At 46.3% G+C, this 12,373-nt stretch overlaps 1 protein-coding gene across 2 annotated transcripts in view; it reads left to right on the forward strand.

The window, feature by feature from the left end:
* The first annotated feature begins 7,453 nt into the window (after positions 1-7,453).
* Positions 7,454-12,373, forward strand: part of capn3a (calpain 3a, (p94)) — a 233,087-nt gene continuing 228,167 nt past the window's right edge. Inside the window, exons 1-2 of one of the 2 annotated variants that reach the window (XM_045723776.1) lie at positions 7,454-7,894; positions 10,735-10,804. In XM_045723776.1, coding sequence (XP_045579732.1) covers positions 7,643-7,894; positions 10,735-10,804 — 322 coding nt within the window. In that variant the 5' untranslated portion in view covers positions 7,454-7,642. The remainder of the gene's footprint in view (positions 7,895-10,734; positions 10,805-12,373) is intronic. The other variant, XM_045723775.1, reaches the window with a different exon arrangement.

Consider the following 12,373-nt stretch of genomic DNA (forward strand, 5'->3'; position numbering starts at 1 on the left):
CAAAGATGGAATCAGCATGCAGATGATGTAAGTTAGTGCTTCAAAGTCCCTGTGATAAGGTTAGCGATTGTAACGATCGTCGTCGGGTGACGAGGAAGCGGACCAAGACGCAGCTGGGAGCGAACACATGTTTATTCTTTACACTGAAATAAACACGTACACAAAATCAAGAAAATGCCGATACGTTAACTGCTCAAACACAAAGAGGCAACACCCCACAAACAGCGTGGGGGAAAAAGGAACTTAAATGTGATCCCAATCAGAGACAACTAGCGACAGCTATCTCTGATTGGGAATCGACAGAACCCAACATAGAAATAACCCACATAGAGCTAACACAAGGCTATAACCCAAACATAGAAAACAAACCAAGGAAAAATACCCAACATGACACACCTTGACCAAAATACCCGAGTTCACCTGGTCAGGGCGTGACAGCGATAAACTGAAATCCAAACTGAACAGAACTACACTCTCTTTTACCATTGTCTTAAATAAATTGTCGCAAGTGAACTTTTATTTATTTATTTTATTTCACCTTTATTTAACCCGGGTAGCAAAGATTATAGCAAACACCACTGAAACTGAATTGGTGCTCGCTAGCTTTGCAAATGCAGCTATTGTTGGAAGCCAGTCAATATGAAACAAACTATTAAAATTACAAAAGGTTGCAGCACATGTTGTGTAAATGGTGAACTCATACAGCTGTCAACTCTTGTCATTTTAATCCGTTTCACATTTGCTAGCTACCTTTTAGATCGAAGCCCAAATAGAATGATTGAAGATGATAGAAGCCCATCTCCTACTGTAAATAACCTACACACTGTGTGTGTGTGTGTGTAGCCAGCCAGCCAGCCAGGTAGAAAAATGGCAGAAAAATAAAAGACGGACATCAGAGTATTTTTCAATACACCAAAACGCATAGTAAGAACCCTAGTAGCCTAATATCTCAAAGACTAGTTGATAAAATGTTCATAAGAAAGAAATGAAATTCTAATGGAAATGTTTCACAATGATGTCATTAGGCAGAGCAGGCAACAGATGGCACACAGACAGCAGAGTTGGGGACAGATATGCAGGGACAGACTGGCAGAGACAGGGAGTCTCAGGTAAGTTTGTTGAGTCATTGTTTGGCAACATTATGAAAGGTTCTCAATTTTTTTGACTTGTAAAATAGGAACATAATTGGAAAATGCCATGGATACCCCCACTCTCAACTTAAACTGGTGACTGAACTAAGATTTGTTAAAGGCAATGGTATTGCTGTTGTGATTAGTTCTGTAGTTTTGGGTAGCGGTAGTTAGGAGTACGGCAAACACCTTATTTCTTTGGTTCCTCAATATACATTTACCATATTACAATGTAGGCTATGTGTTACAGCACTACTTTTGGTGTCCCCCTCAGGAATTGCTCTTGAGAAAATGTAATGTAATTGTCCCCTCCAAAGTTGATATCAGATTTTCGCCCCTGAGTCTGAGGATCTCATCTCAGTACCTAATGGCCGTCAGGCTACCTCTGGCGAGCACATGGAGGGCTGTGCGGCCCCCCAAAGAAATGCCACCCCACACCATGACTGACCCACCGCCAAACCGGTCATGCTGGAGGATGTTGCAGGCAGCAGAACGTTCTCCACGGCGTCTCCAGACTGTCACGTCTGTCACGTGCTCAGTGTGAACCTGCTTTCCTCTGTGAAGAGCACAGGGCGCCAGTGGCGAATTTGCCAATCTTGGTGTTCTCTGGCAAATGCCAAACGTCCTGCACGGTGTTGGGCTGTAAGCACAACCCCCACCTGTGGACGTCGGGACCTCATACCACCCTCATGGAGTCTGTTTCTGACCGTTTGAGCAGACACATGCACATTTGTGGCCTGCTGGAGGTCATTTTGCAGGGCTCTGGCAGTGCTTCTCCTGCTCCTCCTTGCACAAAGGCGGAGGTAGCGGTCCTGCTGCTGGGTTGTTGCCCTCCTACGGCCTCCTCCACGTCTTCTGATGTACTGGCCTGTCTCCTGGTAGCTCCTCCATGCTCTGGACACTACGCTGACAGACACAGCAAACCTTCTTGCCACAGCTCGCATTGATGTGCCATCCTGGATGAGCTGCACTACCTGAGCCACTTGTGTGGGTTGTAGACTCTGTCTCATGCTACCACTAGAGTGAAAGCACCGGCAGCATTAAAAAGTGACCAAAACATCAGCCAGGAAGCATAGGAACTGAGAAGTGGTCTGTGGTCCCCACCTGCAGAACCACTCCTTTATTGGGGGTGTCTTTGTCACGTCCTGGCCAGTATAAGGGTTAATTGTTATTGTAGTTTGGTCAGGACGTGGCAGAGGGTATTTGTTTTATGTGGTTCGGGGTGGTGTGTTAGTTAGGAGGGTGTTTGATTTATTATTTCCGGGTTTTGAGTTATGGTCTATGTTTATGTATTTCTATGTGTAGTCTAGTGAGTGTGTTTCTATGTTGAGTTAATTGGGGTGGACTTCCAATTGAAGGCAGCTGTTTGGTGTTGCCTTTGATTGGAAGTCCTATATTAGTTGGGTGTGTTTGTCTTGCATTTGTGGGAGATTGTTTTTGCATTGCGTGTTTTTGTGAGCCTGCAAAACTGTCATTGGTCGTGCTTATTGTTTTCTTGTTTTTCGTGTTCAACGTTCTTTAATAAATTAAGAAAATGAACACCAACTCTGCTGCATATTGGTCCACCTTTTCAGACGACGATTTCGCTATATCGTCCTCCGACGAAGAAAGCAGTGACAGAATCTCCCACCAAACCAGGACCAAGCAGCAGAGGAAGGAGCAGTGGGATAATGAGTTGGACTATGTGGAGAGATGGACATGGGAGCAGGTTATGGCCGGAGAAGGCCCATGGAGTATGGCTGGTAAGGACCGGGAACGTTTCCGAGGATCAAGACTGGCGTTGAAGCACGAGAGGCACCCCCAATAATTTTTTGGGGGGGGGCACACGGGTAGTTTGGCTAGGCATAGGAAGAGCCGGAAGCCAGCTACCCGTGGTTATATGGAGGAACGTATGAGGTGGAGAGCGCCATGTTTCGCTGAGGAGCACACTATCTCACCCATACGTACGCACAGTCCGGTGCACGTTATTCCAGCCCCTCGCAGGTGCCGTGCTAGAGCGGGCATCCAGCCTGGTAGGAGGATGCCTGCGCAACGCATCTGGTCGCCGGTACGCCTCCGAGGACCAGGCTACCCAACTCCCGCTCTACGCACGGCTACCATCAGGCCCCTGCACAGCCCAGTCTGCCCTGTACAAGCACCCCGCTCGTACAGGGCTACTAGTTCCATCCAGCCAAGACGGGTTGTGCAGGAGGTAAGATCAAGACCGACTGTGCGCCTCCATAGCCCTGGGTTTCCAGCTCCTGTCTCTCGTGCGGACCCGGAAGTGCGTCAACCCAGTCCGACTCGTCCTGTTCCCGCTCCCCGCACTAGCCTGGAGGTGCATGTTCCCAATCTGGTACGCCCAGTACCAGCACCACGCACCAGGCTTCAAGTGCGTAAACCCAGTCAACAGTCACCAGAGCTGCCCGCCTGTCAACAGTCACCAGAGCTGCCCGCCAGTCAACAGTCACCAGAGCTGCCCGCCAGTCAACAGTCACCAGAGCTGCCCGCCAGTCAACAGTCACCAGATCCGCCCGCCAGTCAACAGTCACCAGAGCCGCCCGCCAGTCAACAGTCACCAGTGCCGCCCGCCAGTCAACAGTCACCAGTGCCGCCCGCCAGTCAACAGTCACCAGTGCCGCCCGCCAGTCAACAGTCACCACTGCCGCCTGTCATTGAGGAATCGCCAGAGCTGCCCGTCTGTGAGGAGTCGCCAGAGCCACCCACTAGTCAGTAGCTGCCAAAGTGGCCAGACTGCCCCGAGCTGCCAGAGTGGCCAGACTGCCCCGAGCTGCCAGAGTGGCCAGACTGCCCCGAGCTGCCAGAGTGGCCAGACTGCCCCGAGCTGCCAGAGTGGCCAGACTGCCCCGAGCTGCCAGAGTGGCCAGACTTCCCCGAGCTGCCAGAGTGGCCAGACTGCCCCGAGCTGCCAGAGTGGCCAGACTGCCCCGAGCTGCCAGAGTGGCCAGACTGCCCCGAGCTGCCAGAGTGGCCAGACTGCCCCGAGCTGCCAGAGTGGCCAGACTGCCCCGAGCTGCCAGAGTGGCCAGACTGCCCCGAGCTGCCAGACTGACCAGACTGTCCCGAGCTGCCAGACTGACCAGACTGTCCCGAGCTGCCAGACTGGCCAGACTGTCCCGAGCTGCCAGACTGCCCAGACTGCCCCGAGCTGCCAGACTGCCCCGAGCTGCCAGACTGGCCAGACTGCCCCGAGCTGCCAGAGTGGCCCGACTGCCTGGAATGGCCAGAACCGGAGCCACCTCCTGATATAGGTGGGTTGGGGAGGGGGGGTGTAGCACAGTGCCGTCGTTGACGGCAGCCACCCTCCCTTCCCTCCCTTTTAGTAGTGGGGAAATTCTGTTTTGTTGTTTGGGGTTGTGTTTTTTTTTTAAGGTGCTTCCGGGGTTAGCACCTTTAAGGGGGGGATACTGTCACGTCCTGGCCAGTATAAGGGTTAATTGTTATTGTAGTTTGGTCAGGACGTGGCAGAGGGTATTTGTTTAATGTGGTTCAGGGTGGTGTGTTAGTTAGGAGGGTGTTTGATTTATTATTTCCAGGTTTTGAGTTATGGTCTATGTTTATGTATTTCTATGTGTAGTCTAGTGAGTGTGTTTCTATGTTGAGTTAATTGGGGTGGACTTCCAATTAAAGGCAGCTGTTTGGTGTTGCCTTTGATTGGAAGTCCTTTATTAGTTGGGTGTGTTTGTCTTGCATTTGTGGGAGATTGTTTTTGCATTGCGTGTTTTTGTGAGCCTGCAAAACTGTCATTGGTCGTGCTTATTGTTTTCTTGTTTTTCGTGTTCAACGTTCTTTAATAAATTAAGAAAATGAACACCAACTCTGCTGCATATTGGTCCACCTTTTCAGACGACGATTTCGCTATATCGTCCTCCGACGAAGAAAGCCGTGACAGTCTTGCTAATTGCCTATAATTTCCACCTGTTGTCTATTCCATTTGCACAACAGCATGTGAAATTTATTGTCAATCAGTGTTGCTTCCTAAGTGGACAGTTTGATTTCACAGAAGTGTGATTGACTTGGAGTTACATTGTGTTGTTTAAGTGTTCCCTTTATTTTTTTGAGCAGTGTATATTAGTTTACTCATCCAGAACAAAGCTTTAGCAATGTGTCACGTCCTGACCAGCAGAGTGAGTAATTGTATTCGTTTTGGTCAGGACGTGGCAGAGGTTTTGTGTTATGTGTAAGTTGGGTTGCTGGACTCTCAATTGGAGGCAGGTGTCTCTAGTTGCCTCTGATTGGGAGTCCTATAAACAGGTGTGTGTTTTTCTTTGGGGTTGTGGGTAGTTGTTTTTGCACTGCGTTTTGTTAGCCTGCAAAACTGTTCGTGTCGTGAGTATTGTTTATTGTTTTTTTCCTGTGGATGCTTTACTCGTGTTTTATTTAAAAAAGATGAGTATCCACATTCCCGCTGCGTATTGGTCTTCTCTCCACTACGACAAATGTTACACAATGATGCTAGTTATCCATAGGATAACGTGTATTTGTCATTTTAGGGAACTATCGTTTTAACAAATGTGTGATGAACATGAATTAATATATTTGATGATGTGATTAGAAAGGAAGCCTAATTCTTTTTTTTATTTAAATCATTAAATGTGTGTACTTTTCTATCGAAATCATTGTAACATTCGGTTCCAGGTTGAACTTTATGGCTGAACACAGATTGACATTTAAAAGCCATGAGGTTTTATCTATCTGTGATTGTACTCCACTATTAAAACGAATTTACAAAATGTCTCAGGATTATGATAGTGTAACGGCCGTCGTCAGAATTAGACCAAGGTGCAGCGGAGGATGTGTTCATCATTAGAATTTGAATTAAAAGAGAACACTTTACAAAACACGACAAGAAATGACAGCCAAACAGTCCTGTCAGGAAAAACTCTAAACAGAAACAATCACCCACAAAAACCCAAAGGAAAAACAGGCTACTTATGTGTGACTCCCAATCAGCAACAACGAACTGCAGCTGTGCCTGACTGGGAGCCAAACACGGCCCAAAACAAAGAAATACAAAAACATAGAAAAATGAACATAGAACGCCCACACAATGTAACACCCTGGCCTAACCAAAATAAAGAACAAAAACCCCTCTCTATGGCCAGGGCGTTACAGATAGTCTGTACATAAGGTACCTTTTAAGGTGACGACCTTTAATGAGTTATGAAAGAAGAATTCACTACAAAAAAATAAAAATAGTTCTGAAATCTGGGACGTGAAAACCGTTGTTGATGCTCAATTATCTTAGAACTTTGCTTTGCGCATGTAGAACCTAAGGTCTCTGTGTATATCGTTAGATGTGTCCCCTTGATTAAAACGTACCTGACTGATTCAAGGGGTGTTGGAGTTTCCCCCCCTCACAGTGCTAGCTAGTTTACCTCAGAGAGAGCTCGATCTGCTGCTGCAGTGGAGATGTGCTGAGACTGCTGTATACTGAATGGAATAGGGAATAAATGGACTGAATGCCTTCTGCAGAGGCAGACCATCTACTGACCACTGTTTACATGGGCTGTGGCGCCGCCCGGGGCAGCACCCCACCCCCCTTTTGTGCCACTGGAATGACCACTGCTAAGGAACGTTGGGGGGCCATTGTTTGGGGACCAATGGGAATGCAACAAATAGACAACCTTTTTGTGTGTGTGAGAGTGAGTGTGTGTGTGTGCGTGCGTCAGTGTGTGTCTGTGTGTGTGTCAGTGTGTGTGTGTGTGTGTGAGTGTGTGTGTGTGTCTGCGTATGTGTCAGTGTGCGTGCGTGCGTCAGTGTGTGTGTGTGTGTGTGTGTGTGTGTGTGTGTCTGCGTGTGTGTCAGTGTGCGTGCGTGCGTCAGTGTGTGTGTGTGTGTGTGTGTGTGTGTGTGTGTGTGTGTGTGTGTCTGCGTGTGTGCGTGCGTGTGTGCGTGTGTCAGTGTGTGTGTGTGTGTGTGAGTGTGTGTGTGTGTGTGTGTCTGCGTGTGTGTCAGTGTGTGTGTGTGTCTGCGTGTGTGTCAGTGTGCGTGCGTGCGTCAGTGTGTGTGTGTCTGCGTGTGTGCATGCGTGTGTGCGTGTGTCAGTGTGTGTGTGTGTGTGTGTGTGTGCGTGTGTCAGTGTGTGTGTGTGTGTGTCAGTGTGTGTGTCTGCGTGTGTGTGTGTGCGTGCGTGCGTCTGTGTGTGTGTGTGTGTCTGCGTGTGTGCGTGCGTGTGTGCGTGTGTCAGTGTGTGTGTGTGTGTGTGTGCGTGTGTGTGTCTGTGTGTGTGTGCGTGTGTCAGTGTGTCAGTGTGTCTGTGTCAGTGTGTGTGTGTGTGTGTGTGTGTGTGTGTCAGTGTGTGTGTCAGTGTGTGTGTCAGTGTGTGAGTGTGAATGTACGTGGAGTCTTTTTCACCCGGCATGGCCTTTAGAGTCTACTCTATGACCAAGAGGGAGGGGAAAGTCATACAACGACACAGCCAATCATAGATTAGCTTTTTAGGCTTGTAAGACTTTAGTGGAAGTGGCAAAAGCCAGTCTTAAAAAAAAAATCCCCCCAAAAAATCCAGAATGCCTTTTACACCATCTGGCTTCTTCTGTGACCGGCTGATTCGGGAGAGAGAGAGAAGAGACGGAGAAGGAAGCCTCAGCAAGCCCCTGCGTTTCAGCGGACAGGACTTTGCCGCGCTGAAACAGGAGTGCCTCACCAAGAAGTGCCTGTTTGAGGATGACACGTTCCCAGCCTCCGTGGAGTCTCTGGGATACAAGGAGCTGGGACACAAGTCCAACAAGGTGAAGAACATCGTCTGGAAGAGACCCAAGGTAAGAGGAGGGGGGGAGGGGAAGGGGGACATACAAGAGAGGAAGATGATTCTATAAAGAGGGGGAAGGAATGGACACGCATTTGGGAGGTGGGATGATGTCTACAATACCGAGTCAACAACAAGGACGTTTTAAAAGGGATTGCTGATGGTAGTAAAACGAATATTTCTCACAGATTTTGTATAATCTTATCTCGATCTAAATGTTTAGCATCGTGGGCTAGAATAACTGTTGATATGGCTGCTTGAAACATGGATGTAACAGAATGGTTAGAAATGGTTCTGAATCATATGGTTAGAATGGTTCTGAATCATATGGTTAGAATTGGTTCTGAATCATATGGTTAGAAATGGTTCTGAATCATATGGTTAGAAATGGTTCTGAATCATATGGTTAAAGAATGGTTAGAAATGGTTCTGAATCATATGGTTAGAAATGGTTCTGAATCATATGGTTAGAAATGGTTCTGAATCATATGGTTAAAGAACGGTTAGAAATGGTTCTGAATCATATGGTTAAAAAATTGCTAGGAATGGTTCTGAATCATATGGTTAGGAATGGTTCTGAATCATATGGTTAGAAATGGTTCTGAATCATATGGTTAGAAATGGTTCTGAATCATATGGTTAAAGTAATACAGATGTAAACAGGTCCGACGTCTCTGAAGTGGATTATGTAGCTTATTGCCTGGATGTGAATTTACTTTGAGGTGATTTGCATGGGTTACATCGGCTTTTTGGTTAGAAAAAGCTAAATGTCGCATTATGTGACTTTGGTTGATTGAACAAAACTAACGTATGGATTACTGCCCCCCCCCATATGTGTCTGTGTTTCTGTGTGAGCACTGGCATAGTGTTTACCGGTACGTTCCTTCGATTTCCAAACAATGGCAGTGTGGCAGTGTTTCATCAGCTCCATACTGTTGCTGTTACAGTGTTATTCATTGTATTGGGTCACTATTCCATAACAGTTAACTAGATCAGAATACATGCAAACCTAAAGTGACAGATATACAGTTGAAGACGGAGAGACAAATATATTTCAACTCAGTTTTTCCACAATTCCTGACATTTTAATCCTAGTAAAGATTCCCTGTTTTAGGTGTTAGGATCACCACTTTATTTTAAGAATGTGAAATGTCAGAATAAAAGTAGAGAGAGTGATTTATTTCAGCTTTTGTTTCTTTCATCACATTCCCAGTGGGTCAGAAGTTTACATACACTCAATTAGTATTTGGTAGCATTGCCTTTAAATTGTTTAACTTGGGTCAAACGTTTTGGGTAGCCTTCCACAAGTTGAGTGAATTTTGGCCCATTCCTCCTGACAGAGCTGGTGTAACTGAGTCAGGTTTGTAGAACTCCTTGCTCGCACACACTTTTTTAGTTCTGCCCACAAATTTTCTATATGATTAAGGTCAGGGCTTTGTGATAGCCACTCCAATACCTTGACTTTGTTGTCCTTAAGCCATATTGCCACAACTTTGGAAGTATGCTTGGGGTCATAGTCCATTTGGAAGACCCATTTGCAACCTAGCTTTAACTTCCTGACTTATGTCTTGAGATGTTGCTTCAATATATCCACATCATTTTCCTTCCTCATGATGCCATCTATTTTGTGAAGTGCACCAGTCCCTCCTGCAGCAAAGCACCCCCACAACATGATGTTGCCACCCCCCGTGCTTCACGGTTGGGATGGTGTTCTTCAGCTTGCAAGTCTCCCCCTTTTTCCTCCAAACATAATGATGGTCATTATGGCCAAACAGTTCTATTTTTGTTTCATCAGACTAGAGGACATTTCTCCAAAAAGTACGATCTTTGTTCCCATGTGCAGTTGCAAACCGTAGTCTGTCTTTTTTATGGCAGTTTTGGAGCAGTGGCTTCTTCCTTGCTGAGCGTCCTTTCACGTTATGTCGATATAGGATTTGTTTTACTGTGGATATAGATAACTTTGTACCTGTTTCCTCCAGCATCTTCACAAGATCCTTTGCTGTTGTTCTGGGATTGATTTGCACTTTTCGCACCAAAGTACGTTCATCTCTAGGAGACAGAACACGTCTCCTTCCTGAGCGGTATGACGGCTGCGTGGTCCCATGATGTTTATACTTGCGTACTATTGTTTGTACAGATGTATGTGGTACCTTCATGCATTTGGAAATTGCTCCCAAGGATGAACCAGACTTGTGGAGGTCTACAATTTGTTTTCTGAGGTCTTGCCTGATTTCTTTTGATTTTCCCATGATGTCAAGCAAAGAGGCACTGAGTTTGAAGGTAGGCCTTGAAATACATCCACAGGTACACCTCCAATTGACTCAAATTATGTCAATTAGCCTATCAGAAGCTTCTAAAGCCATGACATAATTTTCTGGAATTTTCCAAGCTGTTTAAAGGCACAGTCAACTTAGTGTATGTAAACTTCTGACCCACTGGAATTGTTATACAGTGAATTATAAGTGAAATAATCTGTAAACAATTGTAGAAAAAATTACTTGTGTCATGCACAAAGTAGATGTCCTAACCGACTTGCCAAAACTATAGTTTGTTAACAAGAAATTTGTGGAGTGGTTGAAAAACGAGTTTTAATTACTCCAACCTAAGTGTATGTAAACTTCCGACATCAACTGTATTCCCCCAGTCAGCTAATCCACGTGTCTGTGTGTTTCTGTGTGTTTTCAGTATATATTCCCCCAGTTAGCTAATCCACGTGTCTGTGTGTTTCTGTGTGTCTTCAGTATATATTCCCCCAGTCAGCTAAACCACGTGTCTGTGTGTTTCTGTGTGTCTTCAGTATTTATTCCCCCTGTCAGCTAATCCACGTGTCTGCGTGTTTCTGTGTGTCTTCAGGAAATCTGTGAGAACCCTCAGTTCATTGTGGGCGGAGCCAGCAGGACAGACATTTGCCAGGGAGACCTTGGTAAATAATAACTACACTGCACTACACTGACCCCAATACTACACTGACCCCAATACTACACTGACCCCAACACTAAACTGACCCCATTACTACACTGACCCCAATACTACACTGACCCCAATACCACACTGACCCCAACACTAAACTGACCCCAACACTACACTACACTGACCCCAATACTAAACTGACCCCAATACTACACTGACCCCAATACTACACTGACCCCATTACTACACTGACCCCAACACTACACTACACTGACCCCAATAATCTACTGACCCCAATACTACACTGACCCCAACACAATACCCTACTGACCCCAAACCTACACTGACCCCAATACAACACTGACCCCAACACAATACTACACTGACCCCAATACTACACTGACCCCATTACTACACTGACCCCAACACTACACTACACTGACCCCAATACTCTACTGACCCCAATACTCCACTGACCCCAACACAATACTATACTGACCCCATTACTACACTGACCCCAATACTACACTGACCCCAACACTACACTACACTGACCCCATTACTACACTGACCCCATTACTACACTGACCCCAATACTACACTGACCCCATTACTACACTGACCCCAACACTACACTACACTGACCCCAATACTCTACTGACCCCAATACTACACTGACCCCAACACAATACTATACTGACCCCAATACTACACTGACCCCAATACTACACTGACCCCAACACAATACTACACTGACCCCAACACAATACTATACTGACCCCATTACTACACTGACCCCAACACTACACTACACTGACCCCAATACTCTACTGACCCCAATACTACACTGATCCCAACACAATACTACACTGACCCCATTACTACACTGACCCCAATACTACACTGACCCCAATACTACACTGACCCCAATACTACACTGACCCCAACACTACACTAACCCCAACACTACACTACACTGACCCCAATACTAAACTGACCCCAATACTAAACTGACCCCAACACTGCACTACACTGACCCCAATACGACACTACACTGACCTCAACACTACCCTGACCCCAACACTACACTACACTGACCCCAATACTACACTGACCCCAATACTACACTGACCCCAATACTAAACTGACCCCAATACTACACTACACTGACCCCAATACTACACTGACCCCAACACTACACTGACCCCAACACTACACTACACTGACCCCAATACTACACTGACCCCAACACTACACTGACCCCAACACTACAATACACTGACCCCAATACTACACTGACCCCAACACTATACTGACCCCAAAACTACACTGACCCCAATACTACACTGACCCCAATACTACACTGACCCCAATACTACACTGACCCCAATACTACACTGACCCCAACACTACACTAATCCCAACACTACACTGACCCCAATACTACACTGACCCCAACACATTACTACACTGACCCCAATACTACAATGACCCCAACACATTACTACACTGACCCCAATACTACAATTACCCCAACACTACACTGACCCCAACACTACAATGACCCCAACACTACACTACA

The sequence above is a fragment of the Salmo salar genome, chromosome ssa09 (genome assembly GCF_905237065.1).
Source record: "Salmo salar chromosome ssa09, Ssal_v3.1, whole genome shotgun sequence".
Taxonomy (NCBI): domain Eukaryota; kingdom Metazoa; phylum Chordata; class Actinopteri; order Salmoniformes; family Salmonidae; genus Salmo; species Salmo salar.